This window comes from Callospermophilus lateralis, chromosome 2, assembly GCF_048772815.1.
Source record: "Callospermophilus lateralis isolate mCalLat2 chromosome 2, mCalLat2.hap1, whole genome shotgun sequence".
Lineage (NCBI taxonomy): Eukaryota > Metazoa > Chordata > Mammalia > Rodentia > Sciuridae > Callospermophilus > Callospermophilus lateralis.
This window is the reverse complement of record NC_135306.1, coordinates 201,129,767-201,156,188: the sequence shown is the minus strand read 5'-3', so window position 1 is coordinate 201,156,188 and position 26,422 is coordinate 201,129,767. Positions and strand designations below refer to the sequence as shown.

The following is a 26,422-nucleotide window of genomic DNA, read 5'->3' as shown; positions in this document are numbered from 1 at the left end:
ACCCCAAATCCCTGGTGTGGCACTGCCTCAGGAGGCAGCTCAGTCACACAGGCGGTAGAAGTGGAAGTAGTAGTCTGTGGCTGGCTGGATGAGGGCCTCCGAGCTGCAGTTGGCCTGACCCTGGGCAGAAAGGCAATGGGAACAGGTGAGATGACCCTGGGGTGCAGGGCAGGCAGCACTCTCCCTGCCAACATGCTTGACACTGTGCCCAAGTCCTACCACATGCTCTGCAAAGCTCCCATTCCTCCCTAAGCCCTGCGCTTCATAGAAGTGTCTGGACCTCAAGGGGCAGGCGAGTGCCCATGCTCACCAGCAGTGCCACCCGGAAATGGTAGGTGAATTCACGGAAGGACAGTATGGTTACGGGCCACTGGTGAGAGGTGCCCTGGAGAGAAAGGAGAGGGATCAGGGGATGCCATCCCAACTGGCATCTCTGCACTGTAGCCATGGCAGCCCCAGGATCTGGGCCAAGTTCTATGAAGGAGAAAAGTGGAGAGCTTCAAAGAGGTATGGGAGGGAACAGTCCTGCCTTGGGGAACAGTCGCTGCTACCCTCCACAGACTGCTCCAGGTGTCTCCCTGACCCCTGCTCCCCTACTGTGCTCATTGCGTCCTCCTGGCCATCATGCAGGGCCGCTGCTATCTCAGCTCACAGATGAGGAAACTGGGTCACTTGCCTACAAGTGGCACAGTGTTGCAGAGCTGGGGTTCAAGTCCAGGTCTGTCTGGCTGACTCTCCCAAGGTGGCATGTGATCAGCCACACGCAGCTTGCCCATCTCCCACCTGAGGCTTTGGCCTGGTCTCTGTGGTGTAGGTTGGGGCCTAAGCCCATGTCTAAAGAGTGTCTACCTGGGTATTCTCTTTTGGGTGTTCTTGCCTCTCTGGGGCCTTCATCCACCCCTTCCTCTACTCAGGGTCCTTTCTGCATGTTCTTTCTCTCACTAGATTACATTCTTGGAAGCAGAAGCCTGTCTCCTCCCCTCACTCTCACAGCTGGGGGCACAGGGCCTGAGACATAGGAGGCCCAAACAAGTATTTGCTGAGTAAACACATGAGTAGGCAAGAACTCTCCTAAATCTCTTCCCATGGCCTTGGGTCAAGGATAAACTAGAGTTCCACTAGCTACAGGTTATGCAGAGCTGAGCAGGTTGTACCGGGGTCCTCAGAGCTGGACAGTGACAGGGCCCAGCCATTCAGTTCCCAGACCAGGAAGTAGCCCTGCACCTGGAGCAGTGGGCTCTTCTAACACTGTAGGTCTGCCTGCCACTGCCCCACACTGCTCCTTCCCGCCTCTGCAGGCTCTACTCTGCCTCCCCAGAGACCCTCAGCCCTCCCTGCCATGGGCTCCCGGGACAGTAGTGATGGCTCCTGTCTCCATCATTGCATTCATCCCAGGTTAGTCCTTGTGGAACTGTTTTTGTCCCCAGGACTATTGCCACCACAGGAATGGAGCTGCTCAGCAGGGAGTGGATTGAATAAAGACTTGCATGCATGTCCCCCTTCCTGGGGCAGAGGCCCAGGCCCTGAGGTGTCCCTGTGTAGATACCTGCACTTTGACTCCAGCTTCTTCTCCTTAAGTGTTTGGGGACCACTGTCCAGAGAACAGAGTACAGCTGGCCCACAGCTTCCCAGCTGCCACCTACCTGGGTGTCCTGATGGGTAGGGAGAATCTGCGGGAGAGACCCCTCCTCACATGGCTTTTCCTTTGTCATCAGGCTGCACAGCACCACTGACACAGGGGAAGAGGAGCTGGGGAAAGGCCCAGTTAGCAGGGAATGGGGTTCCTGAGTCCTCAACTCCAGCACCCTCCCAATCAGCCCTCCAGCCCAGAACAAGCACTGAACCTCGTGGCCTGGAAACCACACCACCTTAGTGCTGGTACAGACCTTTCCCACCCACCAGCCGCTGAACCACAAGCCTCCCTCCCCCACGTTTCCTAGGACCACCACCTGGAAAATGTTATGGATGCTGGAGCTGGCCTTGGCTTTGGCCACTCTGAGGTTCTGCTGGTTTCCTCTGGCTCCCCTCCCATCCCTCTGCTCCCTTCTCCAGTACTCACTTCATCTGCAGGGTCAGGCTGAGGTGGAGTGGGGTACTGCTACTGACAGGAATGTGGTAGGTGAAGTTTCCAGGCCTGAAGGGGCAAAGATGGCACCTCAGCCCACTACCATCCTGCCAAAGCCTCTGCCCTCAAACCCCAGACTACTCCAGAACCCTTCAGAGCCTGGAAAGGGGCTTTCCTATCTTGTAGGGAGGTTCCTCCCTGAGGGCACAAGAGCTGGGGCACAAACCCACAGACTGGCTAGCCATGAGAGGGTTGGAACTAGTGTGACAGAAAGGTGGGCAGCCAAGGCCCTCTTATTCATCTTGTTCACACCTGGGCTCATTGCTGCCTGACCCTTCCACCCAACATCTGTACTGCCTGGGGTCACCTAAGGGTCCCCTGGAGTGAAAGGAGGAGACCACCCACCTGCAGGCACCCTGTGGAGCGCAGTACTGGGAGTTGATGGACATCGAGTTCTCCAGCACCTGGATGGAGGTCAGGGAAGGCACTGGGTCTGCAAGGAGAGGGGCTCCTGGGGCAGGGAGGAAGGTGAGGCGGGATACAAAGCAATCAGGTCTTTCCTTCCCCAACAGTCACCACACCTCAGTCCTTTCCAGACCCCACAATGGCCAGGATTATACCACACCTCTTTCCCAGCAGCCCTGGGACCAGTTAGTTCCCAGAGTTCTGAAGTCTGCCTCCTCCAAAGAACCAGAACACCCAGAATCAGGGATGGGTCTTGTTCCTGGCATGTTCCTGGCCAGCTGTGTGCAGAAGCCTGTTCACACATCGCTTCCCAACTCTGTTCAGTGGCATCCACTGGTAGCCTGACATCAACCACGGAGGGCGCACTACAGGCGAATCAGGGCTTCCCCTACTCCTGCCCCTGTCCCCTGCCCCAGAGAAATCTACCAGCACACCATCACTTGTGGCCCTCCACAGCAAACCCACAGACTGGCTAGCCATGAGAGGGTTGGAACTAGTGTGACAGAAAGGTGGGCAGCCAAGGCCCTCTTATTCATCTTGTTCACACCTGGGCTCATTGCTGCCTGACCCTTCCACCCAACAAGGGGGAAGATGGGGCCACTGGCCTCTGGACATTTGCTGGACCCCGTTCATTTCCAGTTCTTTGAGGCACAACCCAAGGACCCAGAATGCCGTGTGGAGCCAAAGAAACTGTTTGAAAGCCTCTGCAATAAAAGCTTCTCTGGCTTTGTTAAAAATTAAGGCTTGAGTTTGGAGGAAAGTTAGGTAGACTCCACACAGCACCTTTCTCATCTCTGCATGGTGACAAAGTAGCCAGACTTGAGTTTGGCCAACCAGGAAGCGAATTCTAGGTGGAGCCACTGATCACTGTATGACCCTGCGCAAGTCCTTCTACCTAAGTCTCCATTTCCTCACCTAGACTGTGGGGACAGTTTCTCTCTTGCAGGAGTGTTGTGAGTACTTAAGGCTCCTGACCTGATCCCTGACACTTAGCACATGCTCAGCAAATGCTGTTGATGATAATTCTGCACCCGTACATCATGTGACAGGGCTGAAATGGGCCCTGGCCAGTAAGCCTTGCCAGGCCGGGCTGGGAAGTGTCAGGGGTGAGACAAGTACCTGGCTGGCTGTGAGTGGGCTGAGCAGGGCCCAGGCTGGTCTGGGGGGCTCCTCTGCGGGCCCGGCCATGGAGTCCAAGGCTGGGGCTGTTCTTGGCCTTACTCTGCCCCCCAGGGAAGGGAACTGCAGGGCTGGCCACAGGTTCCATGCCCTTGGAATGTTTGGAGTGGCCAATGCCATTGGCTGAAATACTCCAAGACTTGGCTCTGATGTTGGTGACTGGCAGCTGGGCCATCTGGCTGGGGCCTATGGATAGAACCAAGGATAGGCTGAGAGAAGGGGAGCTGGCTATCTCCTGTCCAGCTGTCTCTAGGTCCTCGAGGGAACCCCATGTGTCTCTTGGTATCCTTAGGGGGACTCCCCAGTCTTTTCTCCAACCCTCATTCTGGGTGACCTGAGACCCTCCCACCTATTAGTCTTTGGGGCCTTTCTCTGGATTCAGGGAAGCTGGACACCCCCACCACCACCACCCCCACCACCCCTGGATTAGCTGTACCTGAGTGGTTAGTGCTGGTACTGGGGCTAGGTCTGGGGGTGGGACCATGGCCAGGGTTAAAACTGGAGTCAAGACTAGGGTCCGAGGCAGGGCTGGAGGCGGGTGAAGAGCAGCAGACGACAGGGCAGGGGTGGCTGGAGCACAGGTCCAACGTGCGGATAGCTGGACCTGGGGCCGAGCTTATCAGGCTGGTCGTAACTGAGGAAGACAGCGGCAGTGTGAGCTGGAGGAGGGCAGCAGAGCCCCACCCAGAACACAGCCACCTGCCCCTTCCCACCCCTCCACACCTGCCTGATACGCACCCAGCAGCAAAGAGGGCTGTGTGCCTGGCAACCCAGTGGTCACAGGGGACTGTCGGAGCTGAGTGGTTCCAAAACTCTGGCTGGACCTGCTGGGGAAGGGTGGGCTGAGGTAGAGCCGCTGGAGGAGCCTGGGAGTCCCCCAGAAGCAGGAAGGCTGGGAGGAGGCGGAGAGGGAAGTTGGAAAGGAGGCAGGAAAGGGACAACAGGAGCCAGAGGAGGGAGGGCACTTGGTCAGACACGTACCATGGGCACATGGCCTCACTCCCCCCAGGGTGCTGGGGCCGGAGCAAGGCCAGGAGACAGGAAGTAGACACGGCAAAAGAGCTAGGGGACAACACAGAGATCAAGAGGGAGACAGGTGCAGGGGAGGAGAGAAAGAAAAGACACAGTCAGAGGTAGACCCGGGGCTGAGGGTGACAGAGGGCAGACAGAGTCCAATGTCCTGCCCTGGCCCTCTTGCATCCCCTGTTCCAACCAGGGCCCCTCAGCTGGCCGACCTGGAAGAGCACTGAATTGGCCAGAGAGAAACCTTGGTGTCAGCAGGGACAGGGATCTGTTGCCCACCATCCAGGGAGACCCTCCCTTCCGCCCCAGCTACCCCTAGCAGACTCAGAGCCTAAGGTTGAACCCCTTTAGAGACAGCTTCCATGGATCCTCTGACCCTGGGCTGTCCACCAAAGCCCCACCTGGCATGGGGACTTAACAGCAGCCTGACCTCCAGGGACATACCCATCAGTATCCACCAGGTCTTCCTCGGTGCGCAGGCTCAGCACATACAGTGTGGACATGGACACCACGCTGGGAGCCACGGAAAAGGGTCACCGTTAGAGCTGGAGGCACATTAGCACCCTCTCTTTATGGTATTACCTAGGATTCTTGGCCCCAGGGACCGGGCTCCTAAGTGATGCCCAAATGGATCTCCCCAACCCTGGAAAGAGGAGACAGAGGAAGCAGCCCACCTGCCCCCAAAGCCTTAGCCACTAGATCTTCCAAGCCACATCTCCCTCTCCTCTCCTCGGGCCTGGGCTAGTGGTCAGCTGACCCCACTGAGCAGCTCTGTTCTCTCAGTCAGCCACCCCCACAGCCTGGGCAACAAGTCACCTGAAGGCCATGACCACCACCAGGGCAATGATAGTTCCCTGCAGGAAGCGCTGGCTGATGCAGGCCTGGTCTGGCACCACTGATGACGACTGAGAACCAGGAGGAAAAGGGGAAGCAGCAGAAGAGGGCAGACTTAGGAAGCCTGCAGCCTTACCCTATCCAAGGGTCACCCTTTCCCCCAGGGGCAGAGGGAGCGGAAGAAGAAACGGCTTGGGAGGCTAAGGACCGGGGGTGGGGAGAACCAGGAGTCAGTGAGGCTGCAGAGGGGAAGCCGGAAAGGGAGGCCACGGGATGGAAAAGTCCATCCCCGCCCAACCTCTCTGCCACCCAGCACCCACCCTCACCTTGCTGGCCACCTTGGGGGGCCTCTTCTTGTGAGGAACGCTGCCTGCGCGGCTAAACTGGCTCCCTGCGTGGCTGCAGTAAGAGGGCCACGGTCAAAGGTGCCTCTTGGAAGGGGGCCTTGCCCTCCCTGCCCCATGCCATGCCCCCACCTGAAGGCCCCCGAGCTGCCAGTGGACTTGAGGCTGTCGAGGCGCCGCAGTTTGGCCAGCTTGTGGCTCCAGCGCTCCAGCTCGTCGATGCGTGTCTCCAGGTTGTCCGTCAGCTTGCAGAGCTCCTTCACGGCCCCCACGTTCTCCATGAAGATGCGCTCCTGCCAGGGCCAAGGGCCAACCTTGAGGGCACAGTCAGCCCCGGGGCCCAGGCTGCAGACCACTGAGGAGCGGAGCAGAGCCCCACTCTACACTGCCACCTGGAAGCCCCTGAAGCCTCCTACCTGGTGTGGGCCTCCCTCCCCCTGTGCTGGCTCCACACTGCATCCCTGCTGCACCTTGCCTGAACCGCCCTCCTTGCTGTCGGAATCAGAGCTCTAGCCTTCAGAGGCACCCCACAGCCTGGGTCTGCCCCTGATGACCAGGTATCTCAGACTTGGGCACTTTCCTACTCAGATGAGCCTCCTCAGTGCCCAGCCTCGTGTCACGTTAAGTTAGAAATGTCACATAATAAAGAACACATTCAGGCCTCGATAGCCGTGACAGTGTCTCACTACGCATGTTTAACAAGGGAGGAGACGGCTCTCAGCAAGGTTCTCCTGTCCCAGACCCATGGCCTCTCCTAGCCAAATCCACCCTCCACCTGGAGAGCTGACCCTTCCCTGTGAGGTAGGACGGGGCTCTGGAGGCAGCATGAGACTGGGCTGTGCCTGCCCTCTGCCCCCAGTTGGTCTGCCCCTCTCCAGAGCCCTTCAGGTCCCACCTTACTGACCTTGTTCACCACCAGGAAGTTCTCTATGGTTTTCCCATTGGCAAAGACCACATCTCCCGTGTCCTTCACAGCCTCGGGCAGGATCTCCTTCACCTCCTGAGCGATGACACCTGGGGGGAGACAAGCCAAGAGGATGGGCTGACTGCCTGCAACTCTTCAATTTAGAGGGGGCGGGAGTGATTTTGGTTTTGTCTGGATACTGAGGATTGAACCAGGGGTGCTTTACCACAGTGCTACACCCCCCAGTCCTTTTTATTTTTTGAGACGGGGATCTAATTAAATTGATGAGGTTGGCCTGGAACTTGCGATCCTACTGCCTCATCTCCTGAGCCGCAGGGATTACAGGCATGGGTCACAACGCCTGGCAAAAGGTGGATTTTGGAAAGAGGGACCATAGATTTGGGTTCCAAGGAGCCCTGGGCAGTGTCTGCCTCCCACAAAGGTTCACAGGGTCGCAGCTCCAGGGCTCAAGACGGAGTTCCAGAGGTGGGGTGGGTTCCTGGAAGTAAGGACCTCAGGGGAAGGAGCAGGATTCCAAGAGGATGAAGGCAGGAATTTATGAGGGGGGCCCTGGGCCGAGATTTTCGGACTTTGTCAAGGGGTGAAGTTCCAAAACGCCAGGTGGCGCGATTTTCCAGGGATTAAGGGGCGGGGCTTCTAAGGACAAGCTTCCTGGGGCGGAGTTCCAGGAGTCAAGGAAGGATTTCTGAAAGCAGAATTTCCAGGGAAGAGGGACAGAGAATCGGAGCCGAAGGCAGGGGCCGGGGCTGCTAAAGGCTGAGGGGTGATCCCAAAACCCAGTCCGTGCGGGGGGTGGGGTCCCTACCCGTCTCTGGCGTGGTGGCCTCGATGCCCGCGCTGGCCGCGAACTCGGGCTTGTATCTGTAGTGCACCAGCCGCATGCGCGAGATCCTCTTCAGCTGCTCGGTGGTGTCCACCTGCCAGGGGACCCCGGGCTAAGACTGAACCCTCGGCCCCTGCGAGTGGCCAGAGCAGGCCCGGGAGCTCAGAAGGACTGCAGCCCCGAGCATGCAGTGTGGAGAAGCGACCCCGATACCCGGCTCACAGATGGAGACCCAGGGACAGCCCTCCCTTCCACCTGGCCCAGCTTCCTCCCTGGGAGCCCCGCCCCAAGGCCCCGCCCCCACCTCCTGCACGTGCTCCTTGGCCCGCAAGTCCGAGGGGTGCATGAGCGAGCCCATGACCTTGACGTTGCCATGCACAACCAGAGCCTCGTCAGGCCTGTCGGTGTTGATGCCCACACGACCATGGTGGAAGACAGTGTCGGGCACCTGCGCCCGCTGCCACAGCACATCACTGTCGCTCTCAAACTGACCTGGGTTGGAGGCCTAGGGCAAGTTGGGGCTGAATCAGTCCTGGAGGATGGGGGACCTACCTGACCATGGGAAAGGGGAAACACCACAGCAACACCTCCTAGTCCAGCCAGGGCTCTCATCCCACCATGCCCAACTGTCCTGCTCATTGTGACAACTTTTAGTCATATGTGGTATGCCAGAGGCTACCAGGTTACCAGGCTCCATGCTTTACTATGAAGGAAATAACTTGCTGGGAAAGGGTGAGCGTTGTGCCCGGGGAACACAGCCAATACCCAGCAAAATCCACACACAGTTCCTAACTCCTCAGTACCGGGCATCTCTTCTGGGTGCCCTTTCTTCCAGCTCTGGGGAGGACTCTTTACCCCTGGAGGGAGGTGGCCCTTACCCTCACGATGATGCGCTCTGAGATCTGGGCAGCCAGCGTGTAGTTCTGGTTCTGTGCATGAGCCTGAAGGGCCACCACCAGCATGAAGTACCTGGGACACACAGGAGGCTCAGAGGTGCTTAGGTTCCTGCCCATCTGTCCCTGGCCACCCCTTCTGGGCCTTGTGTGCAGTGTACATAGCTCCGGGGCCTCAACCCACCCTCAAGAAGTGGCATTAAAGGGGCTGGGGCTGGGGCTCAGCGGTAGAGCACTCGCTTAGCACCTGTGAGGCCCTGGGTTCAATTCTCAGCACCACATATAAATAAAGTAAACATATTGTATCCAACTACAACTAAAAAAGTAAATTAAAAAAAAAATGGCATTAATAGTACATTTCAAAAGAACCTGAGCCTCCACTAGGGGGCAGAAGTCCCCAGGACCCACAAAGGACTGCTTCTGAATCTAGAAGCCAGGCTTCTGCCCCTCTGATGATCTTAACTCAGTGAAGGGCTCTGAACCTCAAGCCCCTAATCTATGAGATGGCCGGTCTGTGACCTCGGCCACTGGCAGGCCCCATGGGTGGTGTCTTCCTGACCCTGCTGCTCAGAGCAGAGCAGCTCCTGGGGCAGGTACCCACCCTGCTCACCTCTGGTCAGGGTTGGGCTTGCCCTTCTTGCGCATGTTGTTGGCAGTGGTCTCACTGAAGTGCAGCCGTCCCACAGTCACCTTTGTGACCTGCTCAGGAGGCAGATTGACCCTGCAGAAGAGGGGCAGGGTGCTCAGGGGGGAGGGAGGGAGACTGTCAAGAACCAGGCCACAGAGGGGTACGCAGGCCAGGAGCAATTCGGGAGGTGGACACTCTACCTGGCCCCCTCAGTTCCCAAGCCAGCTCCAGGGGAGGCCCTTCCAGCACCCGCCACCCCCACCAGACACTCACGTGACAGGGTTGAAGGGCCGCTTGCTTCGGTCTGACTGAGACTGTTCAATGTTGATAGACTGGTTCAGGGCCTCCAACTGGGTAGGACAGAGAGCAGCAGAGGCTCAGAGTGGGTCTCCCCACCTGCTCCTGCCCTCCTTCACCCTCTCGGCCTGGGCCTGGCCCAGCAAGAACCGGGGGTGAGGGAACGGAGCAGAGCTCGACCCTCAGCCTCCCTACCCCACAAACTCAGGGGCCGTCTATACAGCAGCACCTGCCACACCACCCCACCCCACGGCAAGTGCGCATGTAGCCACCACGCTCCACCATGCCCCACTGCTGCATGATGGAGCACACATGGTCACTGTGCGTCCTCCCCTTACCCTCACAGCCCCTCCCACACACCCACACCTACATGCTCCCCACCTCCACCCCTCCATGAACACTGGCTGAGCCACTCATGACACTGAGGCAGACAGAGCTGAGGGACCTCCCAGGGCCTCTCAGGCTCCAGATCAACCACAGTATGGCTGTCCCATAGGGCCCCTAAGGGCAGGCTTCCTGAGCACGCACCAGTGTGGAGTCTGCCAGGAGGAGGGGGATGGGTTGGGAGCCGCCTAGGGGAAGGCAGGGGCTGGGAACGGGCACCAGAGGGCAGGCAGGGAGGGAGGGAAGGGCTGGCTCCGAGGAGCTGGTGGGCTCACTGGGAAGCTGTGGCTGTGCTGGGAGGTCACTGGGGTTTTGGAAGAGTGGGGCATGCCATTACCACCTGTGTCACAAGTCAGGGCCACTCGGACAAGGAGCAGGGATGATGGGGACAGGGGAGAGGCCAACGGAAGGAGGGGAGGAAGGGTCCCTAGGCGAATGGGTGCTCCAGGGGAACAGCAGGGCCAGGTGCAAGATGAGGTCAGTGCGACAGGGCCCCCATGTCTATGGCTTGGGTGACCAGGACCCTGGACTCCATTCCCTGAAGGGGAACTCTGGGTGGAAGCCAGGTCGCAGAGAGTTTGGCTTGGGACACAGAGCTGAGGTGGCTACAGAGGGGCCAGGAGGTGGGTCTTGGTTGGGGATGCAGACTTGAGGTCACAGAGCGGAGAAGGACGGAAGAGCATGAGATGGTCAGGGGCGGCCCCCGGGAGAAGAGGCGGAGGCCCCGGCTGCGGGGCGGGCTTGGCCACGGCGTTCCTCCACAACGCTCTGGCCCTCCTGCCCGCCCGCCTGGCTGAACCCCAAACCTGCCTTCACTCCATGCAACTTCAGGTAGAAGCAGTCGAGGGGCTTGAGGCCCTCGGGCGTCTTGACGTACTTGGGCTCCCCCAGCATGCCGATGTACACCGTCACCTGGAAGTGGTTCTTCTTCTGGCACACGAAGGCGTCGTCCCCCACCGAAAAGTTGAAGCCCTTGTCAGCGTCCACACGGTAGGTGAGCATAGGCCTGGGGGACGGGTGAAAGCCAGGCCTGGGATGTCACTCCCTCCCACACTCCCTGTCCCAAAGCAATTTCCTGTTCTCTACCTCAAGATCTCAAACCACCAGGGGTGCTGTCCCCACTTCCCAGAAAAGAAAACTGAGTCCCCAGGAGGATTCACGAGCAGACGTCAACTCCTCGGCAGATGATCTCTCCTCAACAAGCCTGGTGATGAGGGTGCAGGGCAAGTCCCTGAGGCCCACCAAACAGGAAGGGACTCCTGAGGAGGGGGCTGATGGCCCCCACCACGTGTGGCTGGTTCCCAGAAGGCTGCCTGAAGCCCCCTCCCTCATGGGAATGGGGTGAGAGGGGCTGCATCTGCAGAGCCTCAAGGCAAGTGACAGCTGGTTGCCATGGAAACCGTGGAACCAGGCGCCAGCTCTGCTGCAGGCAGGTCCAGCCCCTGCCCACCCCTGTGTTCAAGTCCCCACACACCCTCGTTCTGATTCCTGGGTCTGCCAGGGGAGGGAGGGGCACTTCTGGATGCCCCCTCAGACTCATGGGAGTTTGCCTTCTTTTGCTGGAGATAGTAGCAATCTGGTCCCTTTGGGGACCTCCAGGTGGCAATAAAGAAGGCAAGTGTTATCCTATGGCTTTGCCACCGTCACCCAGGTCACAGAAGTGCCTGGTTCCTGCCTGGAGGAAGGTGGGTGGGGACAATGCTTCCAGACCCAGGGGAAGAGGCCTCTGGGCCTGGCCTAGGCCTACAGGAAGGCCCGGGGGCAACTGGCCTCTCCTCCTGGGGCTCCACCCACCTGGGGCTCCACCCACCTGCTCAACCCAGCAAAGTGTCGAGATGGTGCTTCCTAACCTAGGGTCCTGGGATGACAGGTTGGCCCGACAGGTATCAAGTGCACCTTAAGAGTAAAGGGCTTCCTCCCCCGTCAGACTGAGCTCCCATAGACACCCCTCCCACACCAGCCGACCTCGTGGGACACTTGAGCTGCCCTAGCAGCTGGACCACTCCCTAGCCCTGGGGTCTGCTGGCTAAGAATCCCACATAGCCTGGGGCGCCTAACCCCAAGAGACTGGTCAGCGCCCCAGCCACCGCGCCAGGCCTGGAAGTGTCCAAAGTGGGTTGAGGGGAGTTGCCCTCTCAACCTACACACCAGCCTTGGGGAGGGGGACACACAAAGGGAGTGCTCCCCACCGGGCTCCTGGCCTAGAGCCCAGGAAGCTGAATCCACAATGACCAGACAGACCCTGACCCGGTCCTGCCCAACCCCCTCCACAGGGAGGGGGCTCTGGAAGGGCCCTGCTTACACTCAGCTTCCGGCTACCTTCCTGGAATGCAGGCGGAGGAGGAGTAGGTGGAGGGGGAGGCGGAGTCTGAAAACACCCACCGCCCACTTCCTCCAGACTGGCCACCCTGGCACACACCACCTCCTGGGGAGGCCTGGGGCTGGCCTGGCTCTCTCTGAGCCTGTTTACTCTTCTGTAAAATGGGATCATCCTGTACCCTGGGTGCTCCCAGGCCCTGATCTAGGACCTCGATGAGACCCAGAGCTGTCCTAAGATGGGGTGGCCGGGCGACTCTGATCACTCACAGCTCCTTGTAGTTGGCATCGTACAGTGTGGCCCACTTGTTCTGCTGATGGGGCTGCCACTTGATGGACTGGTAGTTGGGGTCCAGGTAGGAGCCACTGAGACTATCATTGTCCTGCAGGAGACCTGAAGGAAGGGGACACCCACGTGGGCCCTGGTCTCCAGTCCCCACTCCCAACTCCAAGGGAGGGCCAGCCACGTACCTGGTGAGGGTGCACCTGGAGGGTGCCACGGCGGTGTCTGGACCCGGGCAATGCTGAGCGGCAAGGAGCCGGGGCCCGGTGAGAGTGGGCCCTGGGGAGGCCAGGGTGGGGAAGGGGCTCGCGCAGGGTGTGGGGGCAGGGCTGTCACGGTCCCAGGCTCCTGTTTGATCATCCCATTCAGCATCTGGGCATTGAGGGTGTTGGGGGGTGAATCTGAGTGCTTCCTCTTCTTGGAGGGGTGTGTGGGGAGCCTGGGGAGACAGAGGTGTGCGCCGTGGGGGCTGGCTCTCTCTGAGCCCCCTGCCTTTGTGCAGTGCCCACTCCTCTCCCCTCTCCTGCTGTCTTAACAGGCTGGGCACATCCCAGAGGACACTCCCTCCGGGAAGCCCTGGGACCTGGGACGTGGCCTCCTCAGCACTCCCACCACTGGTCAGCGCTGTCATTCTCTCTCTGTCCCTCTTCCCCACTGGCTAGACCGTGGCATCCAGAAGGACAGGAGCCACATCTGCCTGGTCTATCTATGTGTCTCCAGCAGGCTCAGCAAAGGCCCGGCACACATCAGGTGACAGCTTTCTTATAGCATCACTCCTTCTAGTGGGGGCTCTGCAAGCAGCCTCCAGAGTCAGACCACACAGGGCCTGGACCACAAGGCCAGGTGGGGAGTTTCCCGAGGCAGGGGACAGGCGCAGGTTTGGGTGACCTGCACAGCACTCCTTTCCCCATCTGGTTACAATTTTTTTTTTTTCTTAGTAGAAATTGAACCCAGGGGTGCTTAACCACTGAACCACATCCCCATCCCTTATTTTATTTAATTTGGAGACAAGGTCTCATTAAAGTACTTAAGACCTTGCTAAATTGCTGAGGCTGGCCCTTGAACTTGCAATCTCCTGCCTTAGCCTTCCAAGCCGCTGGGATTACAGGTGCCACCACGCCCAGCTACAAAATGTTTTGAAGAAGACTCTTTCCTTGAACTTTATGAATCTTTGATGAAATTTCAATGCGCAACACAGATATAAAGTCATGGAAAATAAAAACAGATGAAAATGACGAGTGCCCAGGCTGGAGTCAGAGCAGGGTGCTTAGGTCCAGGCCAGGAACCTCCTTAGGTTGAGGAGGACTCCATGATCGGCTGGAAACCACCTGTGCCTGGGTAAGAGTATGGCCACAGGCTCAATCCCTGGCTCTGCCCTCTCCTGGTGGCATGATCTGGAGGAGCCACTTTCCCTTCTCAGAGCCCGTTTACCTCGGTGGAAAAGGTAGTCCTGAGCAAGTAGCCGCCACTGTAAATCCCCCAGGGCATTACTGGGCACTTAGGTATAAATAGGGTGCCCCCCATCTTCCCTGCAGAGCCCCTGCCCCCCACAGTGTGTCCCCACCCCCTCCCCCTCTGAGGGCCTGCACCTGCTCTGCCCCTCACTCTCCAGGGGGGCTCCCAGCCTTACTCAGCTCCGTGCTGCTGCAGCAGGTGCTGCAGCATCTGGGACTGCTGGGTGTGGTGGAGATCCGCAGGCACCAGACCTGGCCCCATGGCAGCATACGGCGGGATTGGGGGCTCGGCCTTCATGTACAGGTCCCGCTGCAGGACAGGGTAGTGAGGTGGGGGCGGCGGGGGGCCTGGCAGGTGGGCTGGAGGTGGGGGCGGGTGCTCCAGGCGGGAGGGCACCCCCACGTGGCACAGGGTCTCAGGGGTTATTGTGCGTAGGAGATGAGGGTCTGTGGGAGAGATGGGGGTTGGGCATCAGAGACCACCCTCACTCTGGTTCCAGACACCCGATCTCCCTAGGCAGGGTCTCCAGCTTCCACCCCCTCCTGAGCCAAGTCCCCAAGCCCAGGGGCCGGGGAGTTAGCTGGTCACTAGAGCCTGGGCAGGGAAGCAAGACCCTGTGCAGGAGGACAGTGGCCTTTGCCCTGTCCTTGCCGGTTCTTTGAAGATGGGGCAGGGCCAGCTCCCCAAGAAGATCCCCAATCTCAAGGTTCCTCCAGGCCCCCAGCTCCTCTCAGGCCTGACCCTCCTTTGGCCTCAGGAAGGAGAGTCTGGAGACCCCCAGCCCCTTCTGGGCTGCAGGCGGGCCCTCCTCCCTGCAGCAGCCCCTCTCCTGGGCTCCAGGGGCCAGCCCCCCACTGGCCGGAGGGGGAGGCCAGCTCCCATTGTTCCCCAGGAGGCATTCCAGGGATGTTTTGGGTAAGATAAACAGAACTCTTGACCCTTCTTCAGGCTGTGGGGAGCCAGCTGCCCGTGGTCATTCTGTTCTTGACCACCTGGGGGCCACTGCACCCCTAAGCACCCCCGTAAGGGGAGGTGGGCCCAGCGGTGGTAGGCCTCTGCTCGGACTGCACCTGGGCCTTCCCAGCCGTCCACTTACCGCCGAAGGGCGCGTCCATGATGGCGCAGGCGGCCAGGCGGTGGCATCTCCGGCAGGGACACTTGCTCGGAGGCAGGGCCGGGCTCCCCACCCGCCCATGGGGAACAATAGCCAGCGCCGGGCAGTATTTGACCAGTGATAATCTCGGCCCGTTGGGCAGCCGCTGGCCCCCTCCCTCCCTGGCTCCCTCCCTCTCCTCCGATAAGGCTGCCCCAACCAGCCCCAACCACTGGTGCACACCAGCGAGGAGGCGGTGCCCGCGACTCACCGTTCACCTGCTGCGGGGAGTAGGCCTCGGAGCCCGAGTCTGGGGGCGAGTCCGGCAGGGTGCTGCAAGGACCGGAGGAGGGGGCTGTTGGGCCAGCGGCCGGGTCCCCAGCCCTCAGGCCAGGCAGCCCCTCTGTGAGTTGGGGTCCACAGACACCCCCCAGAGGCTGGAGTCATTGAGTTCTCCTCACCCTACGCTTTCTCTGCGCCACCTACCTTGGTGTGCCTGGCAGGGTCAGGTGATGAATGGTGGGTGGGGGCCTTGGGGTCTTGCCTAGGATCTAGGATCTCCTCAGACCTTATGGCCCCTGTGGACTGGTAACCAGGTCCCTGATAATGACACAGGGACTCAAGGACCCCCCTCCCTAGGGGGCTAGGCCTGCTCCCCTCTCCCTGTACCCACCAGAGCCGTTCAGCTTCCCGGAGGCACTGGGCCTGGGTGCCGGGCCTCAGGAGGTTCAGCAGGTCACTGGGGGCTGCCCTGCCAGGCAGGTGTGGGCTGGGCAGGGAGCCAGTTCTGTTGGGCCTGGCTTTTTGTTTCCTTGCAAGTTTTATTTTATCAGTGGTTCAGCAAAAAGAACAAACTCAAGCCCCAGAGGTCAACACGTCCTGTGTGAGCCCTGTGCTGGCCCAGCAAGAGGAGGGCTGTGGCCTCCGAGCAAGGAGGCTATTTGGCCATCCCTGGTCCCCTTATCCAGAGACTCCCCTCCATGGTACCCAGGGAACTGCCAGAAGGGACTCGGAGCCATCATGGACACAGCCTGCGCTCACCCTGGAGTCTCAGGGCATCCCTGGACAAGCCACCTGTCCCTTCGGTCCTTGTTTACAGATCTATGAAAACAACCCAAGGATGCAGACCCTAAAACAAGGCTGTGTGAGGTGACACCAAAAAGCAGGTGGGGACTGGCACCATACTCTCCCCACAGCCTCGGGGCCCGTGGGCGGATCCTGGTTTGTCCAGCTCCAAGTCCACCTGCCACCTCTCTCTACACTTCCTGACAAGGGCCTCGAGTTAGGGTCTTTCCCACCATCCAGTCCCTGCCACCAAACGTCCTGGGTCCACTGCACTTTTCATTCTTTCTTCTTAAATTTATAAATTTATCTCGCTTCTCCTTATGCCTGTATTTGGAGGTTGATTGACTGATTCCTTTCCAGCACTGGTCACTGGTGACAGAACCTGGAGCCTGCCCATGCAGGGAGAGTGTCCTACCACTGAGCCACACCTTCAGCTCTGTGAGGTAGTAATACCTCTCTCCCCATCTCAGCAGCAAACCCACCTAGGCCTGGGTCCCTGTGTGGCTCTGGACAAGTCCTCTTCCCTCTCAGAGCCATCAGAATCCTCTAGGAAGAGCTCCTAAGGCCGGCATCAGGGTACCCCCAGAGCAGGGTCCCCACACAGACACTGGGGGGCAGTCACTGGGCACTAGCTGAATCCTGGTTTTCTCCCCTCTGCCTTCAGGCGTCTGTGGCTCAGGAACAGTGGCATGGCCTCAAACCGTCAGCCTGCCATCTGCTGCAAAGGTTCAGCCCTGGCACCCCTGCCTGGCCACTATCAGCCCGGGACTTGGGAAACCCTGCCGACGGCGTCCCAGGGCCACTATCCCCCCTGCACACCCCTCTGCTTACTCCCACCTGGCCCTCAGGAGGAAGCCTCTGGGGCTCCCTTAACAGAGAAGGAGGCTGTAGATCACCAGGGCAGGAGGCCGGCACAGGAGCCACAGCCAGGCTACCTGGGCACAGTGTGGTTCCTGCCCGGCACTCCAGCCCTCTCCCACCCAGACACAGGGTCCCTGCCCATGCCCCAGGCTGGGGAATCAGAACTTCTCCCAGCTCCTCTGCAGAGCACGGCACACCCATGGGTCTCTGCCTCTGCACGTGGGGTCAAGGGTCGCCCTGGAGTCTGGCTAGGCTGGTGGCCACCTGGATCCTTGATTGAAGCCAGGCCAAGGCTCAGCCAGGGTCAGCCCACTGGTGTGGACTCCTCAGAGAGATGCAGGGAGCGGGGTTGGGCCCAGGAGAGTGAGACTGTGTTGGGATGAGATGTGGCTCCAGGGGCCACATATGAGCCCCAGGCAATTCCCAGGGCCACAGAAGATGCCAACTGCATGCACCTGGGCCTGGACGGGGCTGTGGAGGTGTTTGGGTACCTGGGTTTGTGCCTGTGTGTGCTGGGGTTCCCAGGGATGGAAACAGAGGTGGCCTCCAGCCCCGCCCGCTCCTGTCCACAGTGCTCAGAGATGTTTCTAGCACCACATCAGCCCTCCTCACAGCCTCGCTCAGACCCCACCGGCTGCCCACTGGTCCACCGTGGGGCGACCCGTGGCCTGGGCCCTGCCTGCTGCCAGCACCTTCAGGCCTGAGGCCACCAGGCGCAGGTTTCCCACTCCATCCGCTCCCCGCTCTCACTCACCCTGGGGCATAGGGAGCCTTGGGCTCTGCCTTGATGGGGGGCCCCGAGCCCCCCAGGAAGGGCTTCGGGGCGGCGCCCATGCCGTTGTTGTTGTTGCAGTTGAGTGGGGCACTGTAGCTCGGGGGCGGGAGGGGACCGTGGCGCACCGGGGAGGGTCCACCCCCAGGGGAGCTCAGGTGGTGGACCCCACTGGAGCCAGGGACTGCAGGCTGCCCGTGGGGGAAGGAGACCGCGCTGGCTGGAGCGGAGATGTCGGGGAAGCAGCTGCAGAGAAGGGACGAGGTCAGCCTAGCCGTGGGCCAGGCCTGGGGAGCGGCCGCCCCTCCCGAGGGAACTGTGCGGGTGGCAGAGGGCGCCATGTTGGGAGAGGGGGAGGAGCAGCTTTCTGAGGTGGGACTGCGGGGTCCTGCACAGAGGGCGAGCAGCGGCTGGCCAAGGGGCCGGGACTCACAGGTCCGAGGCGTCCTCCTTGCCGATGTACTCCTCCAGGATGCTGGTGTCGATGTTGGAGGGCTCCAGGGCACCATTGATGTCGTGGCCTGCAGGGAGTGGGGAGCTGGGCTAGAGGGCCACAGCCCTGGCGACCCTACGTCTCTGGGCACCGTCCTCCCCCGGGCCCAGCCTTGCAGACCTATGCCCCAAGCTCTTCCCCTCTGTGTGTCCAGGCGGGGGTCCTTCACTGGCCGCCCTGACACCCTTCAGGAGGGACTGATGATTCCTCCCCCCGGCCCACAAGGCCACCTCCAACCTCCAAGGATCTGAGAGGCCCAGAGTGTAGATCTGGGGACGAGGAGGCCACCCTTGCACCCCCGCACTCCTTTCTGGATTGGTGACATGAGCCACAAATTCCCCTCTCCTCTGAAGCATGGGGTGCCTGTCCCTGTGGGACTGTGAGAGCAAACGAGGTGCTTTAGGGAGCTGAGGCCCACTACCCTCCATGGCTCAGATGCAGCACGGGTTGTCCTGCCCTGTCCTCCAGGATCCAGACAGCCCAGCCGTGGGCACGTGAGCAGGACCACACCTCCTGGGGAGCCCCGGGAGTAGGGAGCCACCTGCAGCTGGCTCCACTGCAGTCAGAGGGCCCGCTGCCCTGTGTGGGGCGGGCTCGGCCCCCAGGGTCAGAGGAGGCAGAGGCCCACAGGGAGGAGGGCTTGCCCTGTCCCTCAGCGGGGTTCCACGGCGCTCAGGGTTCTGCTCTCCACTGTGGCCCTTTCTGGGCCCTCCCTGCTGGCCCCGGCCCCATGAAGGGGAGGGACTCAGAGAAAAGGCAGTCCAGGCTCCTGGGCATCATGAGGGGAGGAGAGGGGGTTGGCGCTGGCCTTTCCTCTCCCAGGGTCACCTTGCGGGGGGGAGCCAGAGGGCGGGGTGATAAGGGGGCTGACGCAGGAGATGCGTCAACCCCGATAATGGAGGGCTGCTCCACCCACCCTGCTGACCTGGGCTGGCCAGTCCCACTGAGGCAGGAAGACTCCTTCCACAGGCCCCTGGAGCCCCAAGTCTGGGGTCTGCACTTCAGGCCCCCCTCTCTGATGAGCCCTGGAAACAGAACTCAAGACAGCACAGGAACAGAACCCAGCTAAGCCACTCCATGCTGTGTGACCTTGGGTAGGCCATGCCCTCTCTGAGCCTCAGTCTCCTCATTAGTAAAATGGGACAAGAATAGGGAACGCTTCTTAGGGTAGCTGTGAGTCTGTGGAGACAGGTCTTCGAGGTGCCTGGCGCTCGGTGAGGGCTCAGCGAACACCACCTTCCCTTCCCAGCTCCCGATCCCTGGGGTCCCTGAGCCCCCAGCCCAGGCCCCTCCCTGGCCCCAGCGGCATTTCAAGAATGCTGAGCCCCGCTTAGGTGATTAATGAGCGGCTAAGCCCTCCTAGGAGTCACGCGCTGCCTGCACAGGCCAGGGCCCTCCTGCTGACCCCCACCCTGCTCACCCAGCTGGCAACAGAGACACCCACCACGCGCAGCCAATGGCTAGCCACAGAGAAACTGGTTGAGCTAGGAAGGACCATCTGCATGCTGCATTCCCGCCCCTCCCGTCCTTCCCTGGTAACCACACTTGCCAATTTTAAGCACCTACTGTGTGCCAGGCATAGGAATTCATCATGTGCAAGCGTTCTGCCTGTGCTGCGTCACTCAATGCCACCATAATGGTGACAATGAAGATGGCAGCTCCTACTGAGTGCCTACCACTATTTTGGGATTCATGATTGTGACGAGGACAACGATGGTGACAGTAGCCGAAGGCGCTCAGGCTGGCTGAGGCCTTGCACAGTTCTAAGTGCTTCGTGCATTTTCCCTCCCAGTCACCCCTGGATCTTGGTGGTGTCACTGCAGGACGGGCTGGAAGGTTCCGGAGGGCGGGTCAAGCCCAGGGAATGGGGAAGAAGGAAGGTTCTGGAGCGTGGCCCCCGTCCTGGCAGCTGAGGCGCAGGTTTGGGAGGCTGAACTTGGAATCCACGTGAATGATGGGCGGCCGCGGTCATGGTGCTGCTATTTATAACAAGCCCAGCCCCTCCTCCTGCCTCCTCCCGCCAGGAGCACTCCTAATCGCCCCTAATCCTCCTGCCCACCTCCCCGGGGTGGGGGGCCTCGGGCAGAGGCATCCTGGGAGACCCTAACAAGAACCAGATGTGGCTGGGGGGAGGAGGGACCCTCCCGTGCCAGGGGCCGGGCGGACGGAGGGGGAGGAAGGAGCGACGGGCAGGTTGGGGGTGGGCCCGGGGTGGGGGGAGTTGGATGGCTGGGGAGCTGGAGGGCCTCCCGAGGAAGGCCGACCCCCGCCCTCTCCCTGGAGGCCCTGAGGGCGGCCTGGTCTTCTCCCCACACTGTCCAGACAAAGAGACCAGCCACCAGACAGAGGCCCCAGCATGTCCCATGAGCCACACTGGAGATCAGTACCAACATGGGCACTTGCTGGACCCCGGAACCCAGAGGCTGGAGCAGAACCCCAGGCGCAGGTAGAGGGTGCCCCTCCCCTGTTGCCTAAAGAGCCCCAGACGGTCACTGGACCCCAACATGGGTACCTTGGTCCTCAAGGCCTCCCTGGAAGGAGGCTCCCTGGACGGGAGCTGCCAGAGGATGCACAAGGCCCCACAACCAAAAAGTGCCACCATGAGGTCACAAACCCGCATCCCTGTCCTGCTCCCCTTTCGGATATTGCGATAAGTAGGCCCCGGGCCCTCCAGGTGTCCAAGGCTGGGCACTTTGGCCCCTCACCTGCCCGCCCCAGCCTCCCCCTGCCCCAGAGCGCCCCCCCCCAATTCCCTCTTCCTTTCCATCCGGACACACCCCACCCCACCCCGACATCAGGCCCTCTGCACAGCCGCTCCCCCTGCCAGAGAAAGTGGCTCCCTTCACTCTTCAGGCTTCCGCTGAAATCATCCCAAGACTGTCCCACGGGCCCACTGGACCGTCCCATCAGCGGGGACTCTCCTGCCCAGACAGACCCCGGGGTGGAGCCCCGCACCACACCTTCGCTAGGCGCCCACTCAGTTCTCTGACACCCCGAAGGGCAGGTGCTTTCCTTTTTCTCTGTTTTACGGATGAGGAGACTGAGGCCGAGGGTTTCCTGGGATACCCGTATCCCAGCACACAGTAGGCACGCAGTAAAAGTCCAAGGGAGGAATCGGGGAGTGGCAAGCCAGAGTCTGGGACCAGGCCTGCTGGTGTGGGGACCTAGGCCATCCTGTGCTTCTGGTCCAGAGCACAGGCTCCCCGGGGGCCGCTCCGTCCTGTGGGCCCAGTGCCCAGCTGCTTCTCCTCCCTGAGGCCCTTCGTTACCTGCTTTGAACAGGAGCCAGACACTGGTCTTTCCTGGGTGGGCCAGGCGGTGGGAAAGTGGCCCTCTCCCCTCCTCTCTCCACCTCGCTTCAAGACCACCCAGCTGGGCAGGAGAGGAACTGAGGGGACCCAGCCAGGTGCAGGACGGAGCAGGCAGGGACCCAGGTGGTCTCTCCACCCTGGGCCTCTCCCTCACACCCCTCCTCGTGCTCATGCCCCCCCCCACCAGCTGTGGCTGCTGGCTGAGTCTCGGCCATTGTCCCATGGGACGGGGGAGGGTGGGGACCCGGCACAGTGGGAGGCTTGTGCCCTGCCCACCCCCTCCCTTGCCCGTCAATGGGGCACTTGTCAATTCATGCCCCAAACATGGCGGAAATCCCGTCGGCCACGTGGCTGTGGGCAGGGTGGGCCAGGGTCTGGGGATGCTGGTCAGACCTGGTTGCTCTGAACTTGGGGTGGACAAGGCACCAGGACCCAAGCCTGTCCGGAGTGTCCACCCCAGGCATCTGAATCTGAGGGGTGTCCTACCTCTAGGAAATAGAGAAACTACCCACCTGAGCACCCTCATGATGCCCAGAGAGGGCCTGTGGGTCCAAGAGGCCTGGCTTCCAATGTGAACCCTCATTTCCTTGCTGTGTGGCCCTCAGCAAGTACCTTGACCTCTCTGAGTCCTGGCTTGCTTCTCTATCAAGGAGAGCATGAACCCCTGCATCCCAGGGTGGTGGGAGCCTTAAGCCAGGTGAGCCCCAGGAGGCCATTCCACTATCTGTTCCCTTCTCTGTCTCTCCCACCCCCCTTCCCGCCCTCACACCTCTCCACTCCACCCCTTCCCTTCCACCTTCCCACGCATCTGCTCCAGGGATCTCTAGAGACTCCAGGGGGCCGCACACCTCATCCTAAGTCCTCTGAGGCATGAACAGTAAGGTGCTGCTATCCTTGTACGTGGGTGGCGCAGTCCAGCCTCTCGGCCTTGGCCGCAGCAGTCCTAAGATGCCCCCAAGTCAGGTCAAGAGTCCTGGGCCAGCCTCTGTGGACAGTCTCAGAGAACCCACATTGGGTCCTGGGACCCTGTTTCTCTCTGGGGCCTGCAGACTTCACTCCACAGGGAAAAGCTAGTCCCCCCCAGTGCCTCTGACCCTGTCCTACAGGCACGAGGGCAGGCAGGCCACACAGGCTGTGCAGCGACCATGCAGCCAAGTTCCCGCGCCCGTCTGTGTGAACACAGCAGCGTTCCCCACACACGGCACACTCCAACATGCATGCGCGTACATATGGGCACACCCCGGGGTCAGGTGTCCACCGATGTGCATGATCCTGCCCCGGCCTGCCCCTGCCCAGCACACACTGACACACACTTGGCTCCTTCAGGTAAGCGCTCACCATGTGCCAGTCACAGTGCTAGGCTCCGGGAACACAGTAGCGAACAAGAGGCAAGACCCCTGCCAGGAGCTGACACTGCAAGCGACAGAATCAGGTGACAAGGTAGGTCAGTGAAGTCCACTGCACTTTAGAATCCAGGCTGTGGGGACAGAGGCCCTGAGGCCAGAGCATGCCTGTGCACACCCACAGCATGTGCACCAGGACCCAGGCACAGGACCGAGGCAGGCCGAGGCCACCACCCCTCTCGGGGCACAGCTTCATACGCTTGGGTCCCAACCCACCTTCCCCGCCCTCTCCTTCCCTCAGTCCCCCTCCCCACCGGAGCCAGACCCAACTGAGTCAGCCCAGGAAGGGCAGCACCCCCCACCCCCGCTTCCAAGCTACCAGGAAAGCTAGCCACAGACCCAACCTGCAGGAAGAGGAAGGACAAACAGCCCAGGACAAGGACAGGATGTCTATCATGGAGGCTACAGAGGGCTCTGGACCAAACGGTCCCCTCCTCGGGCTCTTTGCTCTTCCTCCCCCTCCCACTCCAGGCCTTGGCACTTCTGGGGTCTCTGCTCACAAGGACAACCTTGACCAGAAGAGGGAGGGCGCTGAGGTCTACGGGGCTAAGGGCTGGACGGGACATCACGGAGCCCGGCCTTCAGCAGTGGGTCAGGACCCCCAGTGTGACTGAGGGGAGGCCCTTTCCCGGCTATCCCAGGCTAGCACCTAACTGTGACCAGGATCCCGTCCCACCTCTGCTGTGGCCACCCTGAGGAGCTCGACACAGCACCTTCCTCTCCCCGATGTCTCCCCCGGCTACCTTCCAGGCAGGACTCCAGGAAGACCACGGTGCAGAGCACCCTGGCCGCGCGCTCCAGGCCTTCGCCAGACTGGGTCCCTCCCTGTCCTGTGGGAACAAGTCTTGCATCTCCCAGGGGGAGGATGGAACAGGCCGAAACGATGTTGCTGGGGACCAGGACCCAGCATCAGGACCAAGACAGGCCAGACCTGTCGTGCTGAGGCCTCTGCACACAAGCCACACTCAAGGGCTCACAGTTCCCCTCACCCCTGAAATAAGGACCCAAAGAGGGTGAGGGGCTCTCCCAAAGCACACAGCATCAGCTGCAGGGCCCCTGCCTGAGCTTGGAAGCATCGACCCACCCTGTGGGCCAGTAATCCTCCAGGTGGGGCCTGTCACACCTGCCCAGGGCCTGCAGGTGAGGCTGTGCAAGCCTGTGGGACACGCAGTGGACGGAGGCTGACATTTACGGCACAGGACCCAGGCCAGGCCCTAACCCAGCCCTTCCCAGGTGCTGTCCTACCAGTCCTCACAGAGGCCCTGGGAGGAGGTGCTAACCTGCACTAGGACTCTACTCCCCGTTCACAGATGAGAAGTGAGAACAAGGAGGGGCAGGGGCACACCCATGGGGGACTCTGCAGGCAGCTGCCCATCCAGCTCCCACACAGCCCACTACATCATCCCTCCCCTCCCCCAGCCATGGGCCACTGCCCCGATGTCAGAGGAGGCCCACCATTACCCCAGCTCCCCGGGTCGGAGGGAAACCGAGGCCAGAGAAGGAAAAAGGTGGAAATCAGGGGGCAGGCTGCCTGCGCAGGGCGGGGCCACCCCCAGTTAATGATTCGGTTAATGATTTCTGCTCTGGTCCTTATCAGGGAGGGCAAAGTCCATGGGCAGCAGCCAATCAGCAGCCCTACTGGGCTGCTACCCAGCAGCCTCTGCTGCCAGGGTCCCTCAGTGCCGTAACCTCTTGGCAGTTGGGAAGGGGGTCAGGTTCCCAGGGAAGAGGCCATTCTGCCCAGTGGCCTATCTGTCCCCAAACATCTAAGACCCTAAGAAACACTCTGTCTAGTCCCCCAGATTTGGGAGAGACCCCAAGTGCAGGGATTGCTGTGGCTTGCTCCTCACCCCTGGGCTGACCCCAAGCCCGCCCAGAGTCCTGCCCAGGAAGCACCCCCACCCCCACCCCCAAGGCTTCTGTTCACCTATTAGTTGCAGCCTCCGTTGACCAGGAACACTCCCTGTCACCAGCTCTGCCATGTGGCTCTGTACTGGAGGTGGGGACGTGGGGATGAGTCAGACCCCCCCAGGACCACTTCCCCTCTGCCTGGCCCCAGGACCTGAGGGGTGGGTCTGGCAATCCACTTGTGGATTGGGGCGAGGACAGGAGTCCTGGGGGATGGGCCTAGTCAGGACATTTGGCTGCGTCCCCCATCCACTAGTCCCTGGGTGCTCTGCAGGCCGACAGCCCACCGGTCACACCTCCCAGCTCAATCCAGATCCCAGGCAGATACAGGTCCTCTCCCCCAAGTCTCCACCCGAGGCTCCTGCTCTCTAGAGAGCAGGCAGAGCTCCTCTCCGTGACAGGTAGCCCACCACTCAAGGCCCTGGGGGCGGAGGAGAGCACTGGGGGCGGCTGTCAGCCCTGGCTAACTCTGGCTACCTCCCTCCTCTTGGAGCCTCAGTCTCGGCCCCGGGGAAAGGGGGCCCATTCCATCCCCCTCTGCCTTCCCTCCGTGGGAAGGGTGTCCCTCAAACCAGGGTCCTGGGAGAGCCCAGTCCCCCTTGGTCCACTTCGCATGTCCTATCTGGAGGCCATGAGTTCGTCGTTGATGGCTAAAAATAATCACATTTGAAGAACCTGCTCGGGTCCAACGGGCCTACCTACTCTCACAAGGGACACGGGGCCAGAGAAGAAATAAACCTGTCCATGCTGCATCGGGTTCAGAAGGGAGCTCCAGGTGCCCTGCCGGCCTCGGTGGGTCTCTGGAGGCTGGGTGGGGGCCTTGCCTGCACCTGCGGGTCCCAGTTTCCTCATCTCCAGGACCCTCCACACCGGCCTGCTTTCTTGGGGGCCCTGGCTGCTCTGGAGCCTTATATTTCCTAGACTAGGAAGCCAGCACCCACCCGCTCTGTGCTCAGCCATTCATACTCCACAGCATCCTCCTCCCAGGACCTCAGGGCCTCAGAGAGGAAGGCACCTTGGAAACCTTCTCCACCACCCGCCCCTGTCTTGCAGGTGAGAAAAAGGCTCCCAGGAAGAGCAAGGCCCCTGGCAGGATCAGACAGCTCTGAGTGGCCCAACCTGCACCAGAAGCTCTAAGGTCCTAGCCAGATCCTTCAGTGCTGCCTGTCCTGTCCCTGCCTTGGCTTTGGGAGCCTCAGGCCCCAACCGCCGGAGATGAGAAGCACACCTGCCACCTCCACCCAGTTACCTGCTGGGAGCCAGTGCATCCTGCCCGTCAGGTCCCCTCTCTACAGGCCCTGTGCCCGCTGATCTGGGCTGCTGCTACCTCTCTCTAGGGGATTAGCCAGGCGGTCACACGGGGGCCCGGCTGTACCAGCCTCGAGGGGGCCGCCCTGTCCCTGCTTCCCACCCGAGGCCCAAAGCGCCTTAGCCCCCAGCCCCACCATGCGCACAGGCAGGACCCGGGACACACGCCTGTGTGCTAACGGAGCGCCATGACCCACTCATGTCCCAGGCACCAGGGGCCGGGGCGCTGCCACCCCTGAGGGTGGGAGCACACATGACTCCCACGAGCTCAGGGGAGACCCGTCCACGCACACC

The 26,422-nt window shown here is 60.9% G+C and overlaps 1 protein-coding gene across 2 annotated transcripts; it reads right to left on the bottom strand.

The window, feature by feature from the left end:
- Window positions 1–39: 39 nt before the first annotated feature.
- Myrf (myelin regulatory factor) lies at window positions 40–26,088 on the bottom strand. 2 transcript variants are annotated; one of them, XM_076847325.2, is made up of 26 exons: window positions 26,070–26,088; window positions 18,139–18,226; window positions 17,688–17,951; window positions 15,279–15,340; window positions 14,090–14,360; window positions 12,648–12,898; window positions 12,447–12,570; window positions 10,671–10,866; window positions 9,453–9,529; window positions 9,162–9,272; window positions 8,537–8,627; window positions 7,963–8,163; window positions 7,641–7,752; window positions 6,815–6,924; window positions 6,043–6,203; window positions 5,893–5,965; window positions 5,549–5,637; window positions 5,177–5,245; window positions 4,448–4,536; window positions 4,146–4,343; window positions 3,644–3,895; window positions 2,471–2,558; window positions 2,060–2,134; window positions 1,644–1,749; window positions 311–385; window positions 40–120 (listed from the first exon to the last, which is right to left on the bottom strand). In XM_076847325.2, exons 1-26 carry the CDS (start codon window positions 26,086–26,088, stop codon window positions 40–42), a joined length of 3,333 nt encoding a protein of 1,110 aa, XP_076703440.1. The 2 variants fall into 2 exon arrangements, with proteins under 2 accessions (XP_076703440.1, XP_076703441.1); XM_076847326.2 differs by lacking the exons at window positions 15,279–15,340; window positions 17,688–17,951; window positions 18,139–18,226; window positions 26,070–26,088 and adding an exon at window positions 15,011–15,029 and having other exon boundaries at window positions 2,471–2,573.
- Between the last annotated feature and the right edge of the window lie 334 nt (window positions 26,089–26,422).

What these genes read in the sequence shown, in the direction of transcription:
- Myrf (XM_076847325.2), bottom strand. An exon ending in CGGCCCTTCAACCCTGTCAC is followed by an intron (nt 9,273 to 9,452) that starts GTGAGTGTCTGG and finishes CCTCTTCTGCAG; the next exon opens with GGTCAATCTGCCTCCTGAGC. An exon ending in GTGGTGGTCATGGCCTTCAG is followed by an intron (nt 5,246 to 5,548) that starts GTGACTTGTTGC and finishes CGTGGCTCCCAG; the next exon opens with CGTGGTGTCCATGTCCACAC.